The sequence below is a fragment of the Oryzias latipes genome, chromosome 10, assembly GCF_053564925.1.
Source record: "Oryzias latipes strain Hd-rR chromosome 10, Olatipes_Hd-rR_3.1".
NCBI lineage: Eukaryota > Metazoa > Chordata > Actinopteri > Beloniformes > Adrianichthyidae > Oryzias > Oryzias latipes.
This window is the reverse complement of record NC_136246.1, coordinates 23,916,892-23,944,386: the sequence shown is the minus strand read 5'-3', so window position 1 is coordinate 23,944,386 and position 27,495 is coordinate 23,916,892. Positions and strand designations below refer to the sequence as shown.

The following is a 27,495-nucleotide window of genomic DNA, read 5'->3' as shown; positions in this document are numbered from 1 at the left end:
TCAATGTGTCATCGAGCAATGCCCCAATCAATGAGACTACATGTGTGAAACACTTGGTGGTCTGTGAGTGTGTGCTAGACAGTGTGGTTTTTACGGCACTGTCACTAACGCTTGAGTGTGTATGTGCGGGCTTGACAATTCTGTGAACCAAAACAGTAGAATATTGATATTAATAAAGGAAAGGAACTCTGACATCAACGTTTTTTTTAAAGATGGGGAACCACTGTTTTTAATCACTGTGTGCAGTGAGAGACTGTCAGGTGTGCCACGGGAAAGGATTCAGTTTCACATAATTGGTCTAAAAAAGATTTACCAGTGTCAGAAAATTATCTTTGTCTTTATCCAAACAGGTTCAGAGTTTAAAAGAATAATGAAAGATTACAAGATACTTATTTTCTTCATGTTTATTTGATTCTTATTCAAGATTATTTTATCAGAAGATTTGTATCCCGTTAATACAGACTAAAGAGTTTATTTTACTATCCATTTTCAGTTGGTGGTGTGCTTTGTGATTTTTTATCAGGGAAACAGTGGACCTTGGCTGAAAAAAAAAAAGAGTTAAAAAAGCACTGAACTACAGAAGACTTTGGGGGGATTTGTTTTTTTTTTTTTTTGGGGGGGGATTTGTTGACACACAGTAGTATATTTAAACACTAGTGGTAAAATATTCCCTGTTTTCCTGACAGTAAATGGATTTTCCTGATCAAGAGGATTTTGTTCCCTGCTTCAACCACTAAGCTGCTGCAATTCTGAATTTGGCCACCAGGGGGCAGGGCTAAAACTTGATCGTTGCGATTTTCAACTAATATACCAAAAGAAGAAGGAAATCATGCTATCATAACATAGCATGAGTGTACGCTGCTATCAGTTATTCAGGTTCTTTACTGGGTAATTCTGTTCTGTTTTATGTAAAATGCCGCCAAAAGGGAAAGGTGGTAAGGGTGGTAAAGGTTAGTCGTTCGTAATAAATCCCAAATTATTTTGATGTTTGAAAGCCCGCATGTTTTATACAGCATTAATTTGTAACCCAATCTTTCTTTCGTCTTGTATTTATTATTAACAATAAGGCTTTCCGGTTGCTTCTTCTGAAAGTGATTCATGAGTGATAGTGATAGTGTCAACTCGCTGTTTTCATGTTCTGGTGATGTATTCTGTGTAGGAGCTGCTGCAGGAAGTGCAGATGCCGAAAAGAAAGATAAGGCTCCCAAGGGTGGTACTTCTGTGAAGGTAAGCAGAACCTCAGACTCAGTCAAATCAGGGGCCTGTTTCAGAAAGGAGGTTCAACCAACTCTGAGGTTGAACTTGAACTCCGAGTTGGTCAATCGGGAGATTAACAACTCTGAGTTTTCTGTTTCAGAGAAGCTGATCCGAGTTAGATCAATCAACTCTGAGTGGACTGATTCGGAGTTAAGCGTGCGCACCGCGTCTATAAGAAGCCATTATCAATGGAGCGCAGATATCACGAGTCACCATGGCAACCGTGAAAAAAAGAGGTCTGCGTATTTTTCGCCAGCTGAACTTGACGTGCTGCTGCAGAGTTACAGTGAATATGAGCACATATTATTCCAGAAGAAAAGCAACACCGCTGCATCTGCAAAACAGAGACAGTTAGCGTGGGAAAACATAGCTGCTCAAGTTAATGCCTAAGTTTGCATTTAAATCATTGTCATAAAATATTGACTGTAATAATTTTTTAAATAGCGTACGGTGTGAAATAAAAAATGGGGATATTTAGGTGTACTTTTGAAGTGTTATTCCTGGTGTAATTGCATGAAATGCTGCATAGTGTACAGAACCAATCTGGGGGAAAAATGCATTTAATGTCGGTAATGTTTAGAGGACTTTCTTGTTAACCTCACCCTCTTGCAAACGTTGGTCAGTTTAATATTAATACATGCAATTGTGTTTTTAAAAGTGAACTTTTGTCTACTGTTGAACCTTTCGCTGCGCGAAGACTTCTCCTTTCTTTTCTCTCGTCTTTCCGACCGACCGTGCGAAGGGAATTCTCCTTCGGGGTTCACTTCCCGTTGGAAACCCTCAACCTCCAGAGCGGATTAAGAATGACTCCAAAACAGTTATTCTGGGAATGACACCTTCTCTTTATTTAACTAAGTGCTCCGTCCTCCGAACACACAATATATCCCACGCACACACCTCCGCTCCGTGCCCCCCCCCCCCCCCCCCCCCATCTGCACCTGCAATCGCCCCTCCCCCTGTCTATCGTGGATCGCACCCCGCTCAGCACACACACACTGCAACACTACCCTTGTATTGATCAAGTGGTATAGGTTTATACGGGATTAAGAAAGTAAGCAGTGCTAGCAAATTGTGTTTCCAAAAAGTAATTGTTACATTAATCTAATTCAATGTCCCTGATTTCATTTTCATGTAGATGCAATCCTGCAGGAATTAAAAGAACATGGCAGCAGCTAAAAATGAGGTATAAAAACATAAATCAATCAGGTCAAATTTGAGCATGTCATTGATGTAGGCTTTGTTGACAATATTTGACATATGAAACATCTACATAGCAATACCTAATGTTGTTTTCATTGTATATGTGGAATTGACTGCAATGAAAAACGGTAACGCTCAAACAAAAACGTATGGGGAAATGACAAAAAATCGAGTCATCTCAAAATCCTCGTACAAGGTAAATATAATTCTCTACGAATTGATGCAGCCTCCTCGTCTATTGGGTCCTCCAAAAAAGAACAAGCCATTCTTGTCACGTAGACCGTCTCTGTGTGACGGAAATTTGGGCAATGAAGGTTAAAGCGAAACATACCGCTTCGTCTTTAAAAAGGGGAGGGGACCGGCAGAAACTTCGAGTTTGGAGAATAAAACCTGCTCCCGACCAGGTTAGGTTCACAGCGTAAGTAACCATGGACACTGACTCCGAGTAGAAGTTACCTCTCTTTCAGAAACGGGTTTGACTTACTCTGCTTTCTCTGGTTTAACAAACCTCCCATTCTGAAACGGAAAACCCAGGGTTTCCCTGATTTCAGGGTTAACGCACTCAGAGTTTACACTTAACCTCCTTTCTGAAACAGGCCCCGGGTCTTTTGCCACGCCTTAATAAAAGATCCAGCAAATTGTTCTATGTTGTTGTTGTTGTTATTAAATGTGGGTCAGACTATATTTGCTGTTTTGTCTAATATTTTCATGTGAGCTCTGTTTTTGCAGAAGTCATAGTTTACATAGATGAAATGTTCTTCTTTTAAGTATTTGGTTAACTTTTATGTTGACTTTGGATCCACATTTAAATGTTTTATTGACAAAAAAAAGCCTATAAAATGTTGCATATGTATGTATTCCTGTGCAAAGCGGGACTTCTTAGTTAAAATGCTAAACTATGGAGCCTGGAACATGAAATTCAAAAAACAAAACAAAAAACTCAATTTGTTCCTCAAATTAATAATATTCGTGTGCACAAATTAGTATTTCGTGGACACAAATTGGAATTTTCTGTGCACAAATTGATATTTTGTGGCTACAAATTACCGTATTGTTTTTTTGCACACAAAGTAGTGTTTTGTTACCATAAATTAGTATTAAGAATAAATGTTTTGCCAGTTTTAGCTCGGAGCAATACGTAAGTTCCACCCAACAAAATGACACAGTTGGAAAATCTCACATTAGTAACGATTACATCTCATGTTGCTTTAGTAATGTCAACACCTACAGGTGACTCCTCTTTTCTTATTTTACTGTTAGTCTCAAATTTGTAGGAACATTATGATCAATTTAAAAACAACACATTTCTGCAGTGTTACGGAATGGCTGTAGATTCTATTACAGTTTACTTGCGATTTTGATAAATACACTATGAGTCAAAAATCTATGTGTTTCCAGCTTTTTAGTGAAAAGTATTCAGTGGAATATCTTGTCATATTTTGAAATGAAAGAATAGTACTAATGCATTACCGGATTTACAAAATGAAAACCTGGAGCACTTACTAACGTACAGCTGAACACAAATGCAGCTTTCTATCTACAATAGAAATGAAATATGTTTCAGAAAGTTCTTTCTGCATAAATATTTGCCACCTATTGGTTGCTTTGCTATAACTTTTCTGATTACCGGTGGTTCATCCCAAACCAACTCAATGGCGTTCAGTGCTGGCCCCTCCCTGTCAGTTTCGCAGCGTGTGTTGTTCCATCAGGTGACATGGGGGAATTCATTTGCTAGTTAGTGAAAGTACTAGCATCAAGCTACTTTGTTCGTTTTACAGGACAGATGATTTGATTCATGGGATCTAGTGGCTGTTTAGGTTTCTCAAAAAGAACTTTCAGCAAAAAGTCGTTTTCTGCGAGTTCTGGGCTCAAAGGCATCATTGCCATAAATCTGTTACCTCACCTGAAGTATTATCCTCTGACAACAAGAGAAATCCCTCAAACTCTGCGGCCAAATCTCCACTTAAACACAGAAACGCACAAAAAAACACATTAATCTGTGATGGACCAGGCAATCACGGCTGAGAGGACTGGAACTTAATCCAAAAATAAATCCTTTTTAATGTCGAACAATGTTGTCAAGGTCCAACTGGTTTAAAAGAGGTCAACGTTAACTCCAAATAATTCCTTACTAACGTAAGGAAAGAATCAAATGACTGACCTGTCATTACCACACAGCCGAGGACTTTTAAATGAGTGGGTTAAACCACTACTGATACCATGGGGGGGTTGAAGCAAAAACATCAACAACGGGAGAACAGAGAAACTATTCCCTTCCCCATGGATTACAGATAGTGGCTGTTGGAGAGCTTCTCAGTTCGGCACCATCTTTAGGCCACCTCAGGCAGGTACAGCTCCACATGACAACTCAAAGCAACAAACAATTAGTATACACAAATAACCACACTAAAAGTACACATAAAATCAAGTGGAACTGTACACTACACCTTAATGTTAATCCTGTGTGACCGCAGTCATCTTTTTTTTTCTAAAATGATCCAATTTTGATTTAAAAAATAAAAAAAATTCCTTTCCAGTTTTTGGTTGAAAGGTTCACTAATTACCTTTTTGCACCATTTCAAGCTTTTCATTGGACTTTTATTTCCTGGATAAAAAATAACAGACAGTTGCAGTGTTCTTAATCTGTTGACTGCTAGTGCGTGTCTTGAAACCAAAGTTTCTTTTGGATTGTTCTTTAGGTTCGACATATCCTCTGTGAAAAACATGGAAAATGCATGGAGGCCATGGAGAAACTGAAGGCCGGTGTCCGCTTCAGTGAAGTAGCATCACAGTACAGTGAAGACAAAGCCAGACAAGGAGTAAGTCTGCCTTTTAATGATTCATTGGTCATAAAAAAATGTCCTTTTACTTTGTTTAAACTCTAAGGAGTTCGTTTCTACCATAAAAAGGTAAAAATGTCTGCCGTAATTGTATTTATCTAAAGTAAAAACAAATAATAAATACTTTAGATTTGTAATTAATATGTGGTGTCCGAATTTTTTGAACTCTTGATTAATCCAATTTATGCAGCCTGTCATGAATTTAGTTAATTTTAGTTTCTTTGTATATTTAAACAAATCATAGGTACAACATAAAAGAATGAGTGAGACTCATATAGGTTTATCAGATGTCTAACATATGATGTAAACAATGTAACTAAAATAGGATGAAAAGTTTAAAAGACAAAAAAACTCATCATTCAGAGTAACATACTAAAAAATATCACAAAAAATAAATAAAGAGCAATACATTCTAATGTCTCAACAGCAAAAGTTAATGGGGCTTCTGCTAAAGAAAATGCCAATCCATTCAGAAAAACGTCAAGTCTAAAATGTTGTCTTTTTTATGGATTGAAAACATAATAGATCATTATTATATGGCCTGAAATTTTTACTTAATCCATCTCTGTTTCTTAAAAAAAACACTATGCTTTATACATACTTAGGAAGAAAAATGGTAGAGTTTAGTGGAAATATATATATAAATTGACATAAAAAAATGGGTTAAACATAGCTATGTTGTGGCTAAGCTGTTTTATTTGTTTTCTACTATTAAGAGCGATTCTCTTTTATATTTCAATAGATGACAGTGAATGTTCAAAACATACAACATAACTATACAGTTATGCTAGAATTAAGCTAAAAGGCTAGTTTTCATTTAGACTTCTTGGTCAGTCAAAAAGCCATGAAGAAAATCCACAAACCATATTAAAAAAGAACAATTAGAAGAAAGACACACAGAGTGTAAACTGTGTTACAGTAGATTTTACAAAAGGTCATAGTTAAAAATGAGCATTCTATACCAAGGGAAACAAAGAGTCTATCAAATTAATATAATATTAAGTAAATTAAATTATTATTACAATTTTTTTGTGGTTCCCTCATCATTGTGTTGTCAACAGGGTGACCTGGGCTGGATGACTCGAGGATCAATGGTCGGACCTTTCCAGGAGGCGGCGTTTGCGTTACCCATCAGTTCAATGGACAAACCGGTTTATACAGACCCTCCTGTCAAGACAAAGTTTGGGTATCACATCATTATGGTTGAGGGGAAAAAGTAAAATTAGCCTCTCTCTCTATGAGATTGGACAAAACAGTGATATGTGCAAAAGCCAAAAGGACCAGACAAACATATGATTGAAACTTGCGCAGCAATTTTGTGAACTACTTCAACAAGATTGGCTTTTGGAATTTTCTGGATTTTTCTTTGCAGTTTAAGGTGTTTCGTTGAATTCCAATAATAAAATAAAGACGTTCCAAATAAATGCCTTTTTTAATCATTTGGTGTCAATTGTGTGATACTTTCAGAAAAAAACAAAGATAAAATCATGTTCTGGTATTCTGAAAAGTAAGATTCACTTTTATAAATGTGAACATGACTATATTACATATAAAATGTGCTTTATGGACATTTGTTTTACATTTTAAATACTTTTACTGTATACTTTTACTTTTAACTTACCCCAATCATATTTAATAAAAAAATGATAGGTAAATCTAAGCAATTTTAGAAAGATACTAAATAATTACAATAATTATACTGTAATGACAAAATTAATAATATCTATCTATGTATATCTATCTATCTATCTATCTCTCTCTATATATATGTGTGTGTGTGTGTGTGTGTGTGTATGTATATATATATATATATATATATATATATATATATATATATATATACACACACACACACACATATATATATAGAGAGAGATAGATAGATAGATATATGTGTGTGTGTGTATATATTGATATACAGTATATATTTATATATATAGATATATCTATTTACATAAAGACAAATTAATTTAAATAACGAAGACTGGTGTTATTTTTAGCTTTTAATTAAACACTATATTGTTAGTTTCTTTTTTTCTTTCTTTATATTTTTGTATTTTTATTTGTTGGTCTTCTGGGTGACAGCCAGAACAGTAGGGGGCAGCACGCTGCACACCGCGTGACGGAACCGCACCAGGAAAAGACGGTTGACGTTGTTAAGCCTTGCTAGATGATTGGCGAGGTAAGATGGCGGCGCCAGAGGAGCCAGAATTATCCCAGGCGCAGACCGAAAAACTCCTTCAATTTCAGGTAGACAGACTAAGTTTTTTTCATTTCCACACACATGTGTGATAGCTTGTGTGTCGGTATGTTTTTGCCGATAGTGAGTCACCGTTAACTTGTTAAGATTTGTATGTGGGAACCCTTTTTGCACGGTCAACTTCGATAATTCCCCCCAACGTCAACTTGAGTCAGAGCTGGCGTTAGCGAGGCTAGCTAAAATAGCTAAGCTAGTTAACTAGTTAGCCGACTTTCAGGGACACAGAGTGGCTTTAAAAACGCTACTTTTATTTTGTGTTGTAAAAAAAAACACAACCAGTCCTTATCTTAAATATTCTACCTACCTTCGTACTATTTTCTTTTTTTTTTAATTTAAATACCATTTTAGGTTTTCACTGACGTTCCCTATGAGCATTAGCACATCTGTCATTCTAACCTGATTCTTTCTGGAGTTTTAGGGAGAAAAGAAAAACCGTTCCAGTTGTGTCAATAGATCTTACGTTGCAACACAGAGACTTGTCTGCTCGTGTTTGTCGTTATACCCGAGATCAGAATTCTTCAGACTGTAGGAGGATCGCCTCTCAGTCACATTTAACGTAATTGTTTGTGGATTCATTTTTTTCGCGTAATCTTTCAAATCCCAAGTTTCTGTTACAAACGAGCAGGCCAGAGCTTACATTTGAAAACAAAAGTCAATTTACTGCCACATAAAGGCTACATTAGTGAGATCATTAGTCTGTCAGCTACATCATCATGCTGTTTCTATTTTTTTTTTCAGCCATTTCAGAGCCCTAAATATTTATAAAATCATTGTTTGTTTGTTTTTCCTCATAAAAATCTGTTACTCTTAAGTTCTTCGAGGCTGCCAACCTGTGGTGAACTAATGATCTAATACTGTGAGAGGAATGTTGATAGATCTATTTGTGTCTGTTTAAAAGCTTTTTTATTTTTTTTTATTTTTTTAACATTAAATTTGAGGCTTAAGGAGGGGGACCTTGGCAAAAAAAATCTGACTAGTTTTACATTCTTTCCGCTGTCATCATCAGCTTGACTTTCACTTCACGTTTAACAGGATTTAACAGGTTTGGAATCAATGGACCAATGTCGCCGAACATTAGAGCAACATAATTGGAACATAGAGGTATGTTTTCTTTTTTCTCCAAATATATGCTCACATTGTGGACCCTATGAGGGTCTCTTTGAAAAATCAGTGAACAGTTTTTAATGTCGAATCAGCAGTTATTGATTAACTGCTACTGTGAATAGGAGACATTGGAGAAGCAATTGTTTTGACTTTTAACCACTGAAAGAAACTGTATCATTACAATTAAATTACATTAAAACAAAAATAATGATTCAAACGGGTATTTTAATTTGTCATTGGATTTTCATTTTGCTTGCTTGAATGTACAAACTGAAAATTCTCTGATCACTGTCCAAACAATTGGAGCTTCAGCTATTGTAAAGTGTGACTGTCTAGAAATGCTGTGTTTGGTTTTCAGGCTGCAGTGCAAGACAGACTCAATGAGCAGGAAGGAGTTCCTAGTGTGTTCAATCCTCCTCCATCCAGACCGCTTCAGGTTAACACAGCAGACCATAGAGTTTATAGTTACATCGTTTCACGGCCTCAACCCCGGGTATGTCTTTATTCGTATTATCTCAACCCCAGATAAGATTAGTAGAAAAAAATTGTTTATTCTAGCTTGATATGTATGGTCTTTGAAACTATGGCACTGTTGTTTTTCTAGAAGTCGTCTCTGTTTTTCTTTTGATTTGTCATTGTGTGTTGCTGTTCAGTTTTTATTTATTTATTATTAATTGCTATTAAATGCTATTTTGCAGGGATTACTAGGATGGAGTTACTACTTGATAATGCTCCCCTTCAGATTTACATATTACACACTCCTGGACATATTCAGGTAATTGAATCACATCTGCTTAAGGTACTTTTGCTCATTTATGCATTAAAGCAATAGAGTTTCACATGTGTCCTCCCCTTTATTTTCAAGGTTTGCCCTACGGTTCATTAGGCCAGATCCTCGCGGTCGCGTGACAGACCCTGTTGGAGATGTGGTGTCTTTTATTCAAAGTTTTGAAGAGAAGTATGGCCGGTCACATCCTGTGTTTTACCAGGGGACCTACAGCCAGGTGAAAAGATAGTTGGAGAGAATAGAAACACATTTAACAGAAGCGGATAGATGGAATGGCATAGAAACTGAGCACGTTTGTGTTGTCTGTTTGTGTTTGCTTTGCAGGCACTGAATGATGCCAAACGGGAACTCCGCTACCTGTTAGTGTATCTTCATGGAGACGACCATCAAGACACAGACGAGTTTTGCCGGTATAGTAATCATCTTTGTGTTGTGGCCATCTGGACTCCTGAATATGTAGCACTCATTCAAAGACTGTTGATATATTAGCCCAATAGAGCTGTTACGAGTATCTGAATACTCGAATATTTACAATCTGTTCCCGAAAATGCAACTACAATGTGATGTCAGAGATTTCCGAATTATGATCTTCCAAATACCAAAAATCTAATTATGTTGTCTGAAGTGTATTTTTACTATGAAATGTAGTGAAAATACACTTCAGACCATGTAATTACTGCTCAAAGATGCTATTAAATTACAAATTTTCAGTTTATATACTAAACAAACTGAATGTGCAACTGTTAGGGAAGTAAATGAAATTTCAGAGTAAAGTGTCGGTGAAGGTTCTTATTTTCTAATGACTTAGATAAAAAAAAAAGACTGAAGTTCAGTTTACTAATATGTGTTCTGAAAAAAATAAATTTGTTTGAAATATATTAATAAAAATAAAGATGAATAGGAATTTTAGAATATTATGAAAATTGTATCAATTTCCTTTTAAGTTTTTTTTTGTTTTCTCGATTGAACATTACAGAACAAGGCTTAACACAGCGAACCAGCAAAAGAATCCAGTAATTACAGCCGGAAACCCAAATGCAGAACAACAGACAATGGCGAGACAGAGTAAACGCAGTTTTGTTATGCGGGGCTTGTGTTCTTCTGTCTGGAGACACTTTGTCAGTTTAGATCAAAGGACTGTTTTCTTGTTGCTACAGAGTTGCTTTTATTTAGGTATTGCTGTGTCTTTTCGTAATTTATTTACTGTAATTATAGTCAGCTAAAATTTGAGGTTTGAAAATCTGTGGAGGACATTTTCAGTAGTTTGTTGTAAAATGGCACAAACAGCTGTGACATTTGTTTTGTTTACTGCAGAAGTCAACCAGGAAGTTCACCGAAGAACTTTTGAGGGTGACACTGTTTAAAGTGATCATTTCTTTCTTAGTGTTTTTATATTTTATTTTTCATTTAGCCTGGTCTCCTCTTTAAGATAAAGGTATAGATGATGATGATTAAATACATACTATTTCACTTCTAATTCATCCATTGCAAAGATATTCAGTGGTGGGCAAAATTGTTGGTAGCCTTCAGTTAAAGAAAGTCCACAATACTCACTGAATGTTTATGGAAAATAGTGAGAATTTGGGTTTGATTTCAGATGGCTTAAGTAACAATCTACAGCTCTATCCATTTATTGAATTTAACATCTGTATAAAAAAATGTATAGCTAGCTGCTTTGGGATAATATATCCAGACTAAAGAAGTATTTGTTTTGTTATCTACTGTTTCCCTTTTTAGTTCGACGTTATGTACAGAAGAAGTCATAACCTTCCTCAACACACAAATGCTGTTTTGGGCATGTTCAACCAGCAAGCCTGAAGGCTACAGAGGTTTGTCCTTTTTATGCCGTCAGTCAAATACTTTTGTAAAATGTCACTCGTTGTTCTGAACATCAAGTTCATGTTTGATAAAATAAGGTTCTTTCTAATGCAATTTATCCATATTTAATTACCAAGACAGGGTTATTTTTAATAAGGAAATCTGCATCATTGACATTCATATTTTAGTACAAAGTAATTTTTACTCTGGTGTTGTAAAATAATGTTTCTAAAGGTACTGTTTTATATAATAATTTCAAAGATGCTGCTTTTTATCTTAAATATTTTTAATTTATAAAAAAATATAGCTTATTAAATCTGCATAGCCATTTAACTCAGACCTTGGAGTGGCACAAATATATCCAAAAGGAAAATGTTTTATTATGAATTAGTAGCATCCCGCTTCTGCTCCAACAAAAGTACTTGAGTGTCTGGTTTGAATGTTGTGGTTGAAGTGTCCCAAGCTTTGCGGGAGAACACCTATCCATTCCTGGCCATGATCATGCTCAAGGACCGCAGGATGACTGTGGTGGGCAGACTGGAGGGTCTCATTCAGCCAGAAGACTTCATCAATCAGCTCACCTTCATCATGGATGCCAACCAAACATATCTGATGTCAGAGCGCCTTGAACGGTGTGTGAAACGGGATCTTTTTTAATATCTTAACAGGAAATCGATTTTGTTTATATTTGATCTTAAAAATTAAATTGATCACTAGTGTATCAACGATCTGAAACAAATATGTGGGTTAAAGCCTTTTTCTTATTTTATTTAATGTGCATTAAGCACATTAAACTCATTGTAAAATGTGTGATGCTCATGTGAGTCAAAGCGGTGCAGACAGGCACTGCACACTAATGCACAGCCACTAAACAACAGTTGGAGTTGAGATGACGTTTTAGTTGCAACATGGACATTTATAGAGAGTTGGATGACGTTTCTGTTGAAGCTCAATGTTCTAAAAGAAATGGTTGCTTTTATTATAGAAAGTTGTGGTGTAGATCTTCTGGGTTAAAACCACCACATGGTATCGGTTAATGCTACCAAAATAGACGTGTACTGTGAAATTCATTTTCATTTAACACGATATGAAAAAGAAAATTTGAGAATTAGAGAAAATGTGAGATTTTTCATTCAGTTTCTGTGCAAAAAGTTAACAAAGAGGGTCAGGTGGTCCTTAACTAGACCCATAAGTCCCCGCATATCGCTCGATATAGGGGGACTGCAACAGTTATGGTTTTTGTTTTTTATGGTTTTATATAAGTTCTTTTTCTCTTTTTTAACACATTTCTGAACACTTTTGGGTTAGAGTAAGTTGTATAATTTCTGCTCCTGGCTGATGGTGTCAGGTGGCATCGTGTCTGAAGCCAGGTCTCTCCTCTTGTGAGTTAGACATCACGTTCAAATCATCATCAAAGTCGTTTTATAATGGTCTTATCGTTGCTTTAAATACCTATATACTCCGTGTTTAATAAGCATTTACTGGGATAATAAACAACACATATTAATTTTTAATTAATTAATTTAATTAATTTAATTAATTTTTAATTAATTTTATTAATTAACTTAAATAAATATTTTGGTTTATAGTGAGGAGAGAAACCAGACCCAAGTTTTGAGGCAGCAGCAAGACGAGGCTTATCTCGTCTCCCTCCGTGCCGACCAGGAAAAGGAGAGAAAGAAAAGGGAGGAGCTGGAGCAGCGAAGGCAAGAGGAAGAGAAGGTCCGGCAGAGTGCTCTTGCTGAGGAGCGGAGACGGAGGGTGACTATTGCTTTCTTTAGATAAGAACAATGTTCTCGCCATGTAAAACGTTCTCAATTAAATGGCACGCTTTTGGATTTCAGAACCTGGAGGAGGAGAAGGAGAGGAAGTCTGAATGTCTTCCATTGGAGCCTCCTGCAGATGATCCAGAAAGTGTCAAAATAGTGTTCAAGCTGCCCAATGACACACGGGTGGAACGGCGATTCCTGTTTGGCCAATCTCTGACGGTCAGTAACGGTTGAAATCAGATTTCTGTTTGGTGAATTCTAAAATGCATTAAGATTTTCTTCTTTGGTTTAACTAACTTTGATTTTTAAAAAGGTTTTAAACAAAGTTATGTTAGAGATAGCTTAAGTAAAACTCTAAAAAGCATTGAGTTTTTCCCCAATAAATAATGTTTTTCCAGAAGCACCTTACACGTACGCTGATGCATCTATGATTGACTGATTTATCTTCCACAGGTAATACACGACTTCCTGTTCTCTTTGAAAGAAACGCCAGAGAAGTTTCAGATAGTCACAAACTTCCCTCGTCGAGTCTTGCCCTGCCTCCCCACTGAAGAACAACCCAACCCCCCCTCACTAAAAGAGGCTGGGCTCAGCCGCTCGGAGGTACTTTTTGTTCAAGACCTTACGGACGATTGATAGATGGTACCACCTCCCTCTGTGGAAACCGATTTCTCCTCTGACAGCCACTCATCTTCCTCCCCTCCTCTTTTTCATATTGTGTTAAATGGCCATTATGCATAAGGGATCATTGAGCTTGACCTGGAGAGTTGAACCACCCCTGCATTCAGTGCTTGTTTGGTTGACAGGGTTCCCAATAGCCTGGAAAGTCTTGAATTTTTTCAAATAAATATATCTCTTGGAAGTCCTTACCCGAGCTCATCTTTGTTTCTGTGCAGAAAGCTTCTTTATCATCCGTACTAGATACCGGTTAACTCTTGTTCTTCCTTCTCATTCAGTGTTGCAGCATTGAACTAATCAGCTGCTGAAGTAGCAGCAGAGCCAACTCCCATGAGCCACCATGTGTTATTCCTCATTAACAGGCTGCTGCATCGCATACATTTCAATGGTTAAATGAAAGTTGTTTCTGTTCATCCACATTGACACCTTTTTGTCCAAAGTTTCCATTTATTATTGTTGATTAAGAAACATTTAAGTAAACGATTTTTATGATGAAAGAAACTCTTCCAGGAGGACGGTGGACACGATTTAAAGATTTGGGAACCCTGTTTCAATGAGCCATTACCTGTACATAAGTTATGTATTTAAAGTTTCCAAATTGACCTTATTTTATTTTTGACTTCTGTGTCATAAAATGACCAAAACGCAGGTTTGTCACTATAAAGCAGACTGCCTCAAGCTCAAGAAGTTCTAACGTAAAATATTTAACACAAAAGCCACAGTTTTTCCATGTGGCTTTATCTAGTATAGTTCAAGTCTGCCCATAGTGTGCCTGTGGTTTCTCATAGATGCCTGTTTTGCCTGTAACATCTGAATGGGCTCTTGTAAAGTTGTACTTTTCCAAATATAAATTAAACATTTAAACAAAAAAAAAGCTTGGTTATGATTCAGATTTTTGTGTGTGTGTAATATGTCGTTTAGATGAGGGCAAAGTCAAATGACACGAGCGGTATTGGTATACATCATACATTTATTAGTGAACAACCCTCTCAAATCAGCCACAATAATTAAAAAAAATATGATTGCACTACTTGGTAAAGCATAACTAGCAACTTTAATTTAAAAAAAGTACAAATCTTAAAAATTTCAAACAGTATACAGATGTATATATAATACACTAACCAGTTATGTTAAATGCTACAAACAATGATTCCGATGGAATGAAAAAATGATAACAAAGAACCATTTCCTATATATAATATATATTAGTTGTTTTCTCCCCCCCACCCCACCCCCAATACATTGAGAAAAGAAAAAAAACATATGAGGTAACTTTAAATGTGCAAGTACCAAAGCAAAAAAAAAAAAAAAAAAAAAAATCAGTCTAACACAGAACACATGCCCCTGGCTCTGCTGGGTGGGTGGGCGGGGGGTTAGTCTGGTGTTCAGGCGAGGACCCCTGAAGGCCGAGGAGAGTCCACGATAAAACCACCGTCCCACCACAGTGAAAGGAACTCATTGGTAAACAAGAAATGGCATCTACAGCGCAGTCAATCACCAATCCTAAATAAACCTTTAGCTGCTTATTGGAAAAGTTTTGCACCACACAAACGGTGATTTTATTAAGTCTTAACAGAAAGACTACAAGACTCTATTTTCATTTTCCACGCAAAAATTAGCTCATTAACTAGGCCTTAATGGAAAGTTCTTTATATTTAACAGGGTAGCTGGACATTGTCAAATATTTATTCCAAAAGAATAGTGCTAACATTAACATGAATTAAGGTATCTATATGTGAACAATACATTTTAAGATATTGATACACTCAGAGCAAGAGCCTGATAGGCAGGTACAGTACTACACTGAAATAAGTATAACAACACTTTTTTTCCTGTTTTTTTTTCTTCATTTTTTTTCTCTTAAATCCCTTAAACTATATTGATTTTCACTGACATTGTTTAGGGGTATTGATATAACATGCTTCAAGAATACATGAGATCCATGGCAAACTATTGCATTCACGCAAGTGAGATTTCCATACCTAAAAGCAGAACATCTAGCACCTTTTCACTATGGCTTTTGGATCAACTACAGTAGTTTTTCAGAGCATGTCATTTTCAGTCGTCAGGGCAAGAACAGTAACACAACGTATGTAAGAATTTCTGGATTCAAGAATATTTTTTTTTCTTTTATTTCCCCCTCTTTATAAAATGAAGTCAGCACAATAAAATCTTGTAGTCATTCAGTTCTATTACAAATGTGTGCAGTACAATGCATGGCAGTTATTCAGCTGAGCGGTAAGATCCAAACCCCCAGAACCCAAAGCAAACTAAAGCTAAAAATCAGTTGGGATCTGGTCGACAAGCATGCATATTGTGCACCGTTAAATATGTTTCCCACCAGATTTGGAGATTTTTCCTCAACTATATCACACTTTTTTTTTCTCTATTTGTTATTTTTTTCCCCCTCTTTTAAGACATGCAAATACCTCTGAAGTCGATTTAGGAGTAAATTAGGTAGGATAGTGTGCACCGTGGCGCGTTTAGAGATGAGATCACAACCGCCATGTCTGACCATATGAGTACATGAACAAAAGTCAAACAGGCTTGAATAATACACTTGTAAATGAGCTGCTGTTTACATTGCTTTTTTTTTTTTGGAATATTTGCTGATTTCTTTTTTCTTATTTTTTTTCCTGCATGCCTGTCTTTAAGTGGTGTAATATTCTACTATCTCAGACAAAACAGAATATCATAATCAACTACAGTAAATCATTTATGATCCAAGGAAAAAGGACCAAACTAAATTCAGATATACCCTTTTCATGGCATCCTTTCCTTTTGAAATGGACTGCTCTACTTAATTTTTTTTTTTTTATATACCAAGAGGCCCTGAGTGATTTTTTTTTAAAACGTACAATATATGCCAGTGAACAGATATGTACACATAGGTTATTTTTCAAAGCTGTGGGTTTAAGTCATTAAATGGCTTCTTTTTTTTCTCTTGAACGTGGGACACGTTAAAGACTCACATTCACTTAACGAAATAAAATATAAACCAAAAAAACAAGGCAAAAAAAATGCCTTTCTGCGTCAAAGCAAAGGTTAAAACTGCCTGTTAGTGCTTAGTGGGGCAGTTAAGAAACAAGTGAATTCAAAAACAGAAATTTGCTCGTCACTGTGCCACCTTCCTCCCAACAGATCCCTACGTTTTCTGGCGTCAACACTAGAAGGGGCCTGACGTGAGTCTGAGCGCGATCCTCCAGCTCATTCTGATCCAATGGGTGCTGCACGGAGCATCACCAGTGACTTTACAAGGGTTTTCAACATTCTTCTGTCTTCCAATGTTTACCTAAAAGCACTCACACTGAAGCTATACATACACTTGCTTATACAACACCACTGCTAATGGCCTTAGAACATGACCAGACCAAGATGCCAGATTTTAATATCCAAACGCAAAATGTCTCCAAACTTAAGGATAACAAAGATTAATAAATAAATTCATTTTGTTTAGTTTTTTTCTTAAAAACAAAACAAATACGTTTTCCAGCAAGTGGAAATGACACAGATTTCTCAGAGTAACAGGTTTGTGCTTGTCAAGGTCATAAAAAGGCATATCAGAAATGTCAACAGTAGGCTATATGCGGATATTGGATTTGGCTCACAAATGAACGAAACACAAGAACAGCCCTAAAATAAGGAAAAAGAACAAAACGATCGGTTAAACTCACAACTCACAGCACATATTGCTTTCTGCACAGGCCTATGGCGTCACCAGACACTTTAGATAAAGGTGAGCTATTCTTTTAACAGCGTGCACACATACTGTTATCCTACATGGCGCTTTCTGTGTGAGTGTGGGTCTTTGATTCTTTTTTTTCTCTTTTTTTTTTTTTTTTTTAAAGATTGGATAATTTTGGTGGCAATGCTTGATTAAAATATTGCTAGTCTGAATCAACAGTTCATGCAAATCCTAGCATGCTGTCCTGTATCCAGTGGTTACACAATGCATTGGCTCTGTGAACAGGACAAACACTCACACGCGCACACACACACAAAATATGCACATACGCGCACAGATTTGCCAGCAGAGCGCTAACGTAGATGGCGGACGTAGCGCTTGTGCGGTTATGCCGGGTAACCTCCGAAAGATGTAGTCCATTAACACACGACTGCTTTTGTACAGATCGGTTTCCCCCCCCTCATTTGGATAATCAGGGTCAGAAGATTCCCTGCAGCTGCATGTCCATGACCTCAGGCTCAGCAGAATCTGCATGGAACCACAGCGAGTCACACTTTCACAATAGCAAAAGGCAAAGTTTAAACAAGTAAGGGGTAAAACGGTTCAAAACATTATTGCAGAACATATATTATTAACAAATTACTTTGCCCAACACCTACACAAACATGCATCTATGATGGTTAGGCGGCGCCTCCAAACACAGATACCCACAGCGAAATACTCCTATTATTTTTTCTGCTAATTGCACAAAAGTGTCCAGCCCATCATCCTGCGGGCTTCCGGCTGCTCCCCTCCAAAGCAGGACTCCCACTTTTATATAAATGCCACAAGCAAATCCACTGAATACAAATGAAACCCTGTAAACAAAAGCAGCAAACGATGCATTGTAAGGAAAATCTTTGGAATCTGCAACAAGGGGGCAGAGAACGAACTGGCTGGTATAATCCCAGAACTCTAGCCAAAGGCTGCAGTAGGCAGTGGGTTTCATGAGACTTGGACAATGAAGCACAGCAGAGGTACAACACACTCCAGTGACGGTCCTGGATTGCTTGCTGTTTAGGGACAGTGGGTTGTTAAGCGATATTTACTGGAGAACACGGGTTAGGTGGCAGGTGTTCCCCACGTGGAGACAGGCCTTAATGTGTCTGGCAATCCAGTTCAAAACTCAAGACCGTTCTCACTCCACCTCCCGGTGTACGTCCGAAGCATCGGCTCGGCAGATAGGACAAGTGCGATTGGTCTGGAAGTCAAAACACGCCAACAGTTAAAAAAAAACCAGATGTCCCACAATTCGTCCTCATAACTTGGAGGAAACTTACCTTTAACCATTTATCCACACACTTGGCGTGGAATTCGTGGTTACAAGGTAATACCCGAAGTAGCTGCCTACACTCAAAGTCACTAAAGCACACAACACACCTGTGGGGGGATAAATACATTACTGACATGTCAGTTTTACTCTAACAGACCAGCTTTCATAGGAGTGAGATGCTTACAGCGTTTGTTCAGAAAGGTGATTTTCTGAGTTGAACCTGTAGGACGGAAGTTGCTCTATATCTGCTTTTGTGAGACCTCGAGGTTTTGCTTCACCCAACCTTTCAGCCAAATTCAACAACGCCTTTGTGGAAGGAAGATGGAAATGGGGTTAGGGGTCAGATAAGAACCAATAATCAAGTGCAGTCACAGATGATAGATGTCTGGAGTTCTTACAGAAAAAGGCAACAGTCTCTAAATGTTTCTAAATCACGCTAAATGTGCCACTTAAGAGGAATAAAATCCTTAGTTACATTCACAGAAAGGTTTATGCAAACAACAACTGAATTAACTTGTTTTTGTCTAAACGTGTAATGATTCTGCTGAAACCAATCTGATCTCCATATTTCATTGGGGGGGAAAAAGAGGAGCAGATCCCATTGAGGCTCTTTCTTTCAGCACATAGATAAACAATGTTTACTCAGCTCTGTTTTTTTCTAGTCAGGACTCACTTCATAGTTCTCCATCTCCACGTCATCCACATCCAGGTCGAGGCTGATGGCTGGGCCCACAGCCGTTGGCGGCATGGGAAGCATTGACCTGAGGAGACAGAGGCACACTGACCAATGAGGACAAACCCCTGCAGCTTTGCTTTTGACACCAATGAGCTAAAAAGGTATTAGCCAAACTCGTTAGGTGTTTTTTTTTTTAAATCAACAGAGTAAAAAAAAGGGGGTCCAAAGTTATTTATTTGCACAAAAACAAGAAGGAAGCCGAACTGTTGATCACTTATTAGAGATTTAGAAGCAACTTTATCCACATGACTGAAGCACTGGAAAGTATTAAGTACCAAATGTAACTTGATGTTATAAATTACATTCACTGTGGGAAATTTAGGGACCTTTAAGTTTAATTTCTTATCAGGTATCTGCATCACTGTTTTGCTTTTTTTCCCCTCCACCCAAACTAAATGTTTGTTCTGACAAAGAAACGTTTCATCTGGTTTACCTGATGAAATACATGATTCACTAAGATAAATTCCTTCAAAATGTTCAGCATCTCTGTTTTTTTTCACCCGAACACAACACTGCATCAGGAAAATACAAAGCAAGTCACTTTCGGGTTGTTTTTTTTAACTTCTGGAGCTTAATGCAGTTGCAACTCATTTACCATATACTTATGTGGTAAGCAGTTTTTGGGGCATTTTAGACACTGTTTGAGTAGACTAATGCCTAATAATTGTGCAAATGTGAATATTTTTTGTAGCCAAACCAATCAAAAAAACACTGACGTGATGAACGGTAACATTTTTACATTCTGATTTATAAAGAAATCTGGATAAACTTTTTTAAGAGGCAACATAAACTCAAATAAATCTGTAACTCTTATTTGTTATATAATTGCAGATCATTGCTGTCCCTGTCTTTTGATGATGGAATATAATTAACCACAAAGAAAAACAATCTGTAAAGTTGTGTCTTCATAATTGTTTTCAGAGCCCGACTGCACACCAACTGGACGCTTCGTTTACAAATGCTTACAGGAAGTAAGGGAGGAAGCCTGGGTAGTAAGACGGAGGGGGAGGAGGAGCAGGGAGAGGTTGCTGCAGTCGATATCTCTGTCCATTGACTCGCCGTGGCAGCACATGAGGATATGGCTAAAAAGACCAGAAATAGATACAAACATGGTTAATGGACTTATGTAAAGCAAAACTCCTTATGATTACCAATCACCTTTTATATGCAATGTAACAGTAATATTTGGATCTTTTTATATTTACATAATGTTTGCCTATGTAAGCAGTATGGAGTAAGCGTAACTAGTTTTAAATCAGTAACCATATATAGGAAGATTACACTTATAAGGTTAGTTGAATCTCTTTTTCCATTAAAAACAAGTAATCAAATACCTCTGACATAGTTTGAACCTCAAATTTACTTAGTAATGAAAGAGTCTTTGTGATTTGTTTTTATTTTTTGTTGAAGAATCTAAAAGTCATATTTTTATGAGTAGTATGAGTTGCAGTTTATTTTGCATAGTTTGGCAGGGGTGAGACTTGTGGTTTTTAAAAACATAAATAGCAACAACCACTAGAGGGCACTGTAGGTGTGTGTATCAGTATTTGCTACTGACAGCCATGCAGAAGAAGAAGCATTGCTCAGTCTTATGCTTGGTGGGCTTGTTCTTCAATCACAGAGGATGAAGAATTGAAAAGATTTAGTCATTTAAAGTAAAACAGTTCAGTCGACTTGTTCAGTCTTTATACAATATTTATCTGAAAAATTGTTCATATGTTGTGCTAATATACTAGATTCCTACTGTGTTTCATGAAGCTAAATAAGCATCAGTGTGTTATGGAAGTGAAGCATGTATATATTCAGCCTATTATTGTTATCTATTCCATTATTATGATTTGTCTTTAAGATGAAAAGTCCCGTATTCTATTGAACAAATTGCTTCCAAAAATGTGACTTGGGTATGATTTTTTCTTCCTCATTGTGCATTTTTTGGCTGCTGTGACAATCAGCCAAGCGACAATCAAATTTTAAAGTTTTGAATTTCTTAATACTAAAGATGAGGAAAAGGCTAATTGAAATGACCTGTAACTTCAACTGGAATTAATGCAATTAATAAACTGCTAAAAGTGTCTGCAAAAGAAAAATATCCATTTAGCTTTCATTCGAGTTCCCCAGTGCTCACACGATGATGCCTAATGGGGAAGGAGTCGTTTCCCCAGAACAGCTGCCAAGGTGCTTTTAAACAAATTATCAGGGCTTCACACTGCTCCAGTTCAGCAGCAGCATAATGAAAATGTGGATGTAATGGACATCCTCCAGCTGTGAATGTGTGTCACTGAATGGGTGTGAAATAGGTCACGCTTACAAAAAAATAAGTTCTAGCGTGCTGTCAGTTTCTACTTGGAAATAGAGGTCACAAAGTGGCTGGGAGGCAATTTTACCACTCCAAAGGGAAGCTCCTGATGTAGAGGCTCTTGAGGAAGATACTGTAGGGGCAGTGAAGGAGGCAGCGCTGGTGGATGGTGAGAGGGAGGATATGAGAACGTGCCGACTGAGTGCTGGTCCCCTCTTAGGTCAACTTCATTTTCAACCCTCTGCAGAGGCTGGCATGGCGAGAATTTGCAGTCAGACCCAATAAACGCTGCGAGTCAAAACAGTACAGAGTGAAGGACTTACCATGCGCGGATGCTGTGGCTGTAAAGGGACAAACTGGCTCAAAGGAGTAAGGTGCGGTGGCTGGTGAGGTGGTGCAGATGGGGTTGGGTGTAATACAAAATGCTCGCTGGAGAGCAGGGGCGGAAAGGCTTGATAAGACACAGGTATATGCTGCATGGTACATGCCTGTATAAGCTGAGGAGAGAAAAACAACAACAAAAGAACAAATCAATCAATCAAATTCCACTCTTCAAAGAGGCATCTGCTCAATAAAAAGAGTTTCCTATTATAATCACATGATGATAGCATGTTGTGAACAGAAGCAATGCGCTACACAAAACAACACCACTGACAATACTGCCACACCACCAGTCCTAGTAACAAACATGATTCGCCTACTATCTACCACTGCTACAGGAAACAAAGGAATAATTGGAAAATGCTCTAAACCAAGCAGCTTGTTTGTCATGAACTGTGTCAAAGTGCATGGCTAGTATGGTGAGCTACATGGATGCCACTGACATTTAAGCTCTTCCTTTTCAAACTCACAGGAGGAGGAAGGCAGCAGAGCAGAGAGAGCTGTCCGCTGAACATTACCGAGCATGCTGGGAGCTGCTGAGTGTTGCACCCTGGAAGGGGCTGCCCGGTGTGGATGGGAAACCCATGGGTTGTCACCGTTGTAACAGTGTATGATATTGGAACTGATCCCTGGTGCATCTTTTAGGAAGAACATGGGAGGAAAATATGTTACTATGAGATGCATTAATCAGACAAAAGAAAACAATACAGAGAAATTATATTTAAATATATTTAAATATATATATAAACCGCTAGGTTATCCTTACCTGGTCATGTAAATCAACCATGATGGGGCTCTGCTGGGGCAGGTGAGCAGCAGGGTGAAGCATGCGTGGTGCTGTGCTGGTGTGGCTGTACTGTCTGGACTCATCTAAATGAACCTGTTGGTGATGCTGTGAGAAAAGCAGATGATGGAAGTTCTCATCCTGGACCGGGGACACGTGCAGTACAGGCCTGTCTCTTCTCCCCCACTGGCGTCTCACTGGTGGGCTTAAAAGGTCATGCAGGAAACAAAATGAATTGCTGTTATTGCTAGTGCAGACACATTTTGACCCATTTCAGATAATAAATTAATAATAGTTTTATTTTTTATGTTTTGTTCCATTTTTTGGGAGGAAATGTACAAAGAATGATAAAAAAAATTGCCTGTTTACCTTCTCCTGAGGTGCACGGGGGCGTTGCAAGGTTCTCCAAGGAATCTCCTCGGGTTCAAGGGGGCTGTTGGTGGCAGCCTATTTACTGCTATTTCCCATGGTCGCATTGGTGACGTCGTGCAGACGAGTCACACTCAAGATAGGAAACTGTGGTGGAGGCAGCTGTATGTTGCCCCTGATTGTCTTAACCCTGCAAAAACACAACATAAAACCTGACAATCAACATCTATAAAGCAATGTGTTTGTAATCTTTTTTATTTATTTAGAGTAACTGTTGTACACATTCATACACATCCTAAAATGTATTGAATGAGGCCATGGTGAGTGGTAGTTTTACACTATAAGCTACTTTGGCCCAGCGTAAACACGAAAATAAAATATTTTTACATTGTGAAAAGAAGAATTCATCATCCAGTTGCCAAAAAAAAAAAAGGCTTTTTATTTTGTAGATCTAATCTTATCTCATAAATCAATTAAGTGTGCAAAAAGAAAAAAACACTGTTAACATTTATATTATTCTGGTGTTTTAATAGATGTATTCATGTACATATAGCTATAATAATATATTTCTTCCTGCAATCTCTGAAGAACACAAAACATCTACCTATTGTTTTTTACAAGAGCTGTTCCTTGTTGCTGAAATTATTTTTGTACCACTCAATTTGAATAGGACAGTCAAGGAATTAATGTTTGTTTTGTATCTATTTAGGAAGTGTATTCTTCTTATAAATATTTGAACAAATATTTTCATTTGTTTTGCCATCTTGTTGACGTATAACGGGTCGTCATGGAATATCACTTATTAGAAAACAAAATTAACAGCACATGATAAATAGGGGTCGCTGTAGCCTGCCTGAACAAAAACATGGAAAGCCATGTGCTCAGGAGACAAAGCAACAACAAAAGATGTGATAAGCATGCAGGCGAGGTTCTCTCACATACAGTTTGAGCCTTTTAAAATTAGCATGAAAACTGAGTAGCGAATCACTGCAAAAGCAGTATATAGTTTTAGACAGTTCTGGGCCCCCACAGCTGGTGAATGTGGAATGCCCCCTGCTGAAGGAGAATAGCTCATTTTTAGCCAACAAGCTAGGCTAACGCTTTGTACAAAACAAGACTTCGTTGCTGCGGGATGCTTCAAGTGAAATGTACACAAAGCACTTCCCTATACAACATGCTACATTTCAAAGGATAATTTTGAGAATAATACGCATAGGTTAAAGGAGAGTACAGCCCATACCTTACTTTTTAAGCTAGTTTGCTTGATGGGCGAAAAAAGATTGTTGGTGTTTTAGCATCCAAGACGTCTCGGCTTCCATCAATAATAATTGTAACTTGTAACTTCATGTAACCAACAGGCATATTGCAAATATAAAATCCAATAAAATACTATCAACCAAATCCTCCTCCTGTCTAATTCTAGCAAACAAAAATCAAAACAAAAAAAGATAAGTCCCCGATAGAGTTAGCATTAGCTCGCTAACGTTAGCCAGCTAACACACGCTCTCCCAAGCAGCATAGCGACTTGCTTTAAATAAGAAAATGCACACAAAAAGTGTGCCCTTGCACGTTAGCTTCTTTGTAAGTATCAAACAGTGTTTAACACCATACATAGACGGAGGTTACTGCTCAACGATGAAAAAATTATTCCTTGGCGCGTCTATGTTCCTTGAAATGTATTGTTTTGACAAAACCACGCCCCCTTTGGAATTCCACCAATCGGCGGCTTGCAAACATAGACAGCAGACATCCAGACAGCCATGGCAGCAAAGTATCAAAACAAGCAATTCCTGTTTTGTAGTAGCTCATAAATAAAAGACACACAGAGTCGCTGCAATTTAACACGACAGCTCAGATCATTAACGTGGTAACGCTACTCCAACTAAGCACACGTCTGATTATTATAATTTTTTATTTGAAGGGAAATTAATTTCAATACAATTTATATACTTGCATATCTCCTTCTTATAAATTTGCCTGACTTGTTTAACTTACTCAAACACATTTTTGTTGTAAAACAAATAATTTAGTATAGATAGATAGATAGATAGATAGATAGATAGATAGATAGATAGATAGATAGATAGATAGATAGATAGATAGATAGATAGATAGATAGATAGATAGATAGATAGATAGATATTATTTACATCCATTTCTCTACTGACAAATCACTGTGCCCAAAGTAAGCAATCTGGTTTACTTGATCATTTAAAAAATAAGAAAAAGAAAAAAAACAACTTGCATTTTTGCAACTATTGCATCTATATTTTTGGTAGTTTCCTGTGATTGCATTCTTTTAATAAATAAAACTGCACAAAATCTCAATGTTACTGAGGAAAAAAAATAAATATTTAGTGCTTTCTCAGGATGTGATCTCTTCTCTGAGTGAAAGCCAAACTACTGCTGACTAGACCCAGCTGGTTATGTAATGTTGTAATTGCATATCCAAGGTAGAAACTCTTTCGCATTCTTAAAAATATATCAAATAAACTGCGTCCCTGAATTGATATGTTAAACTGCTATATAAGATAAGTTTGGTGATGTTGCAGCTGATATCGAGTAAGCTTAATTAGGCCTCATCAGGCCCAAATCATGTCAAAGGAAGAGTTAATCCATAGTATCGCGTTTTTGGCTGTTTATTATAGAACAACATTTGTGCATGCTGTAGCAGCTACAAGCTATCCATATTGTGCACTTTTTGCAGAAGATAGCTGACTTTTTCAGCGTAAAAGTAAAAGTAAACATTACAACATCGCTCTCGGTAGTAGCAGCAAAAACAAGGAGCGGCAGGAGGATGGAAGCCCTATTAGCGCGCACAACATCATCTCGAAAAACGCTCCCTAACTCTTTTTCAAAAATCAAAACAAGAGACAAATACAGCAAAACAAGACAAATCTGTTACCTGATTGTTAATATGCAACCACCAGATCAGTGTTTTCCCCCTTGTAATGTTCACATCTCGCTATGCTAAGTGCGGCATCCACTAGTCGGCTGTTCCCCTGTGGAACATTCCGTGGATTTCACCATTTCCTTTGAAAAAAAAAGGTGCTAATCGTTGGAATATTACATCATGAACACATCCTGTCTTTATAATTTGACAATTTATGGTATTTTAAATCGAAAGCTTATGCTCGGTAAAGCCACATTTGTGTTCAGGAAGTGGCGGTCCGGCCTTGCGGATGTTTTGGGTTTCTGCTGCTCCCAGTTACACCCCCATTTCTGCGTGTTGCAAGGGCAGAGAGCACACGCCGCGGAGCCATTTTTACCGTATTACACGCAACAAGTCGCAGCGTGTTTCCTCATATTTGTAAGAGTTTGTCCACAGAGCTTTATTTCTTTAAAAAATAAAATCAGAATTCGTGTCAAACATATGGAATGCATAATAAAAACGAATTTTCTTACTCAAATTGATAAGTACTATATAAAATGAGTCCACTCATATCACAATTATTTGTCATAAACAATTAGTCTAACTTCTCATTAATATATATGTCTTAACAAACAAATAAATAAATAAAACAGAAGTTGTGTGTCAACATTTAAAAAAAAAAAAATCGTTTACTTAAAAAAAAACTTTTTAGTTTAATTGCAGACAAAAAAACAAGAATCTAAAACAAAACTAAACCTAAAAACCACTAAACAAACATGATGATGTTATAACATTGCATAAACAAACCTGACGTGAATTTTAATTTAAGAGTGAACAGTAAAAAAGGACAAAGTCAGGAGGCAAAAGCAGAAAAAAGGAGAACAAAAGGAATAAGATCTTAACCGAGTCTCCATCTTCTATTCAGTTTTTTACTTATCGATTGCCATATTTGGGTATATGTCCACAGTCATATACATACATATTTCTATTAAGTTATTTGTAAATCTCTTTATTAAACAACCTAAAAAAGGTTTACTCCACTCAAAAGCATCTACGTCCATGTGAAGGGAAATGAATGTTTCCATTATAAACTTGTTTATATCTTATTTTTTATTTCACAGTTGGTGCTGTGATTTTTTTCAGTTCACTGTAATAATTTTTCCTATCATTGCTCCTTCATGGAGATATCATTAGGTATCACACCAAGCAGATATAGCAGTATTTCCTTCTTACTTTGATCCAATAATTCTTAATAAACAGTCTCAAAATATATGTGTTTAGTCTCCTATTTTTCCAACATAATGGTATTGATAATGTTTTGTGAATTTAGAAACAGTCATCATCAAT

General features: G+C 37.1%; 3 protein-coding genes and 1 long non-coding RNA gene across 11 annotated transcripts; 3 read left to right on the top strand and 1 right to left on the bottom strand.

The window, feature by feature from the left end:
- Nucleotides 1-794: 794 nt before the first annotated feature.
- pin4 (protein (peptidylprolyl cis/trans isomerase) NIMA-interacting, 4 (parvulin)) lies at nt 795-6,721 on the top strand. The gene is made up of 4 exons (XM_004073401.5): nt 795-950; nt 1,160-1,227; nt 5,157-5,276; nt 6,359-6,721. Exons 1-4 carry the CDS (start codon nt 914-916, stop codon nt 6,515-6,517), a joined length of 384 nt encoding a protein of 127 aa, XP_004073449.1. The 5' UTR covers nt 795-913; the 3' UTR covers nt 6,518-6,721.
- Nucleotides 6,722-7,389: 668 nt separating this feature from the next.
- Nucleotides 7,390-14,587, top strand: faf2 (Fas associated factor family member 2). The gene is made up of 11 exons (XM_004073400.5): nt 7,390-7,547; nt 8,590-8,658; nt 9,020-9,154; nt 9,360-9,436; nt 9,527-9,665; nt 9,773-9,858; nt 11,186-11,277; nt 11,721-11,898; nt 12,856-13,027; nt 13,111-13,254; nt 13,489-14,587. The coding sequence occupies exons 1-11, from the start codon at nt 7,485-7,487 to the stop codon at nt 13,669-13,671; spliced, it is 1,338 nt and encodes a 445-aa protein (XP_004073448.1). The 5' UTR covers nt 7,390-7,484; the 3' UTR covers nt 13,672-14,587.
- A 2,021-nt stretch (nt 14,588-16,608) lies between these two features.
- Nucleotides 16,609-26,557, bottom strand: rnf44 (ring finger protein 44). 8 transcript variants are annotated; one of them, XM_011480356.4, is made up of 11 exons: nt 26,182-26,557; nt 23,277-23,466; nt 22,890-23,112; nt 22,594-22,761; nt 22,066-22,239; nt 21,831-21,992; nt 20,413-20,528; nt 19,384-19,471; nt 18,895-19,016; nt 18,718-18,817; nt 16,609-18,638 (listed from the first exon to the last, which is right to left on the bottom strand). In XM_011480356.4, the coding sequence occupies exons 2-11, from the start codon at nt 23,381-23,383 to the stop codon at nt 18,576-18,578; spliced, it is 1,323 nt and encodes a 440-aa protein (XP_011478658.1). In that variant the 5' UTR covers nt 23,384-23,466; nt 26,182-26,557; the 3' UTR covers nt 16,609-18,575. The 8 variants fall into 8 exon arrangements, with proteins under 8 accessions (XP_011478658.1, XP_011478661.1, XP_004073447.1 ...); XM_011480359.4 differs by having other exon boundaries at nt 22,642-22,761; XM_004073399.5 differs by lacking the exon at nt 26,182-26,557 and adding an exon at nt 24,517-25,020.
- On the top strand, nt 19,411-20,592 carry LOC144994913 (uncharacterized). The gene is made up of 2 exons (XR_013658611.1): nt 19,411-19,547; nt 20,368-20,592. It is a non-coding gene; the product is annotated as an uncharacterized LOC144994913 (long non-coding RNA).
- Nucleotides 26,558-27,495: the final 938 nt, after the last annotated feature.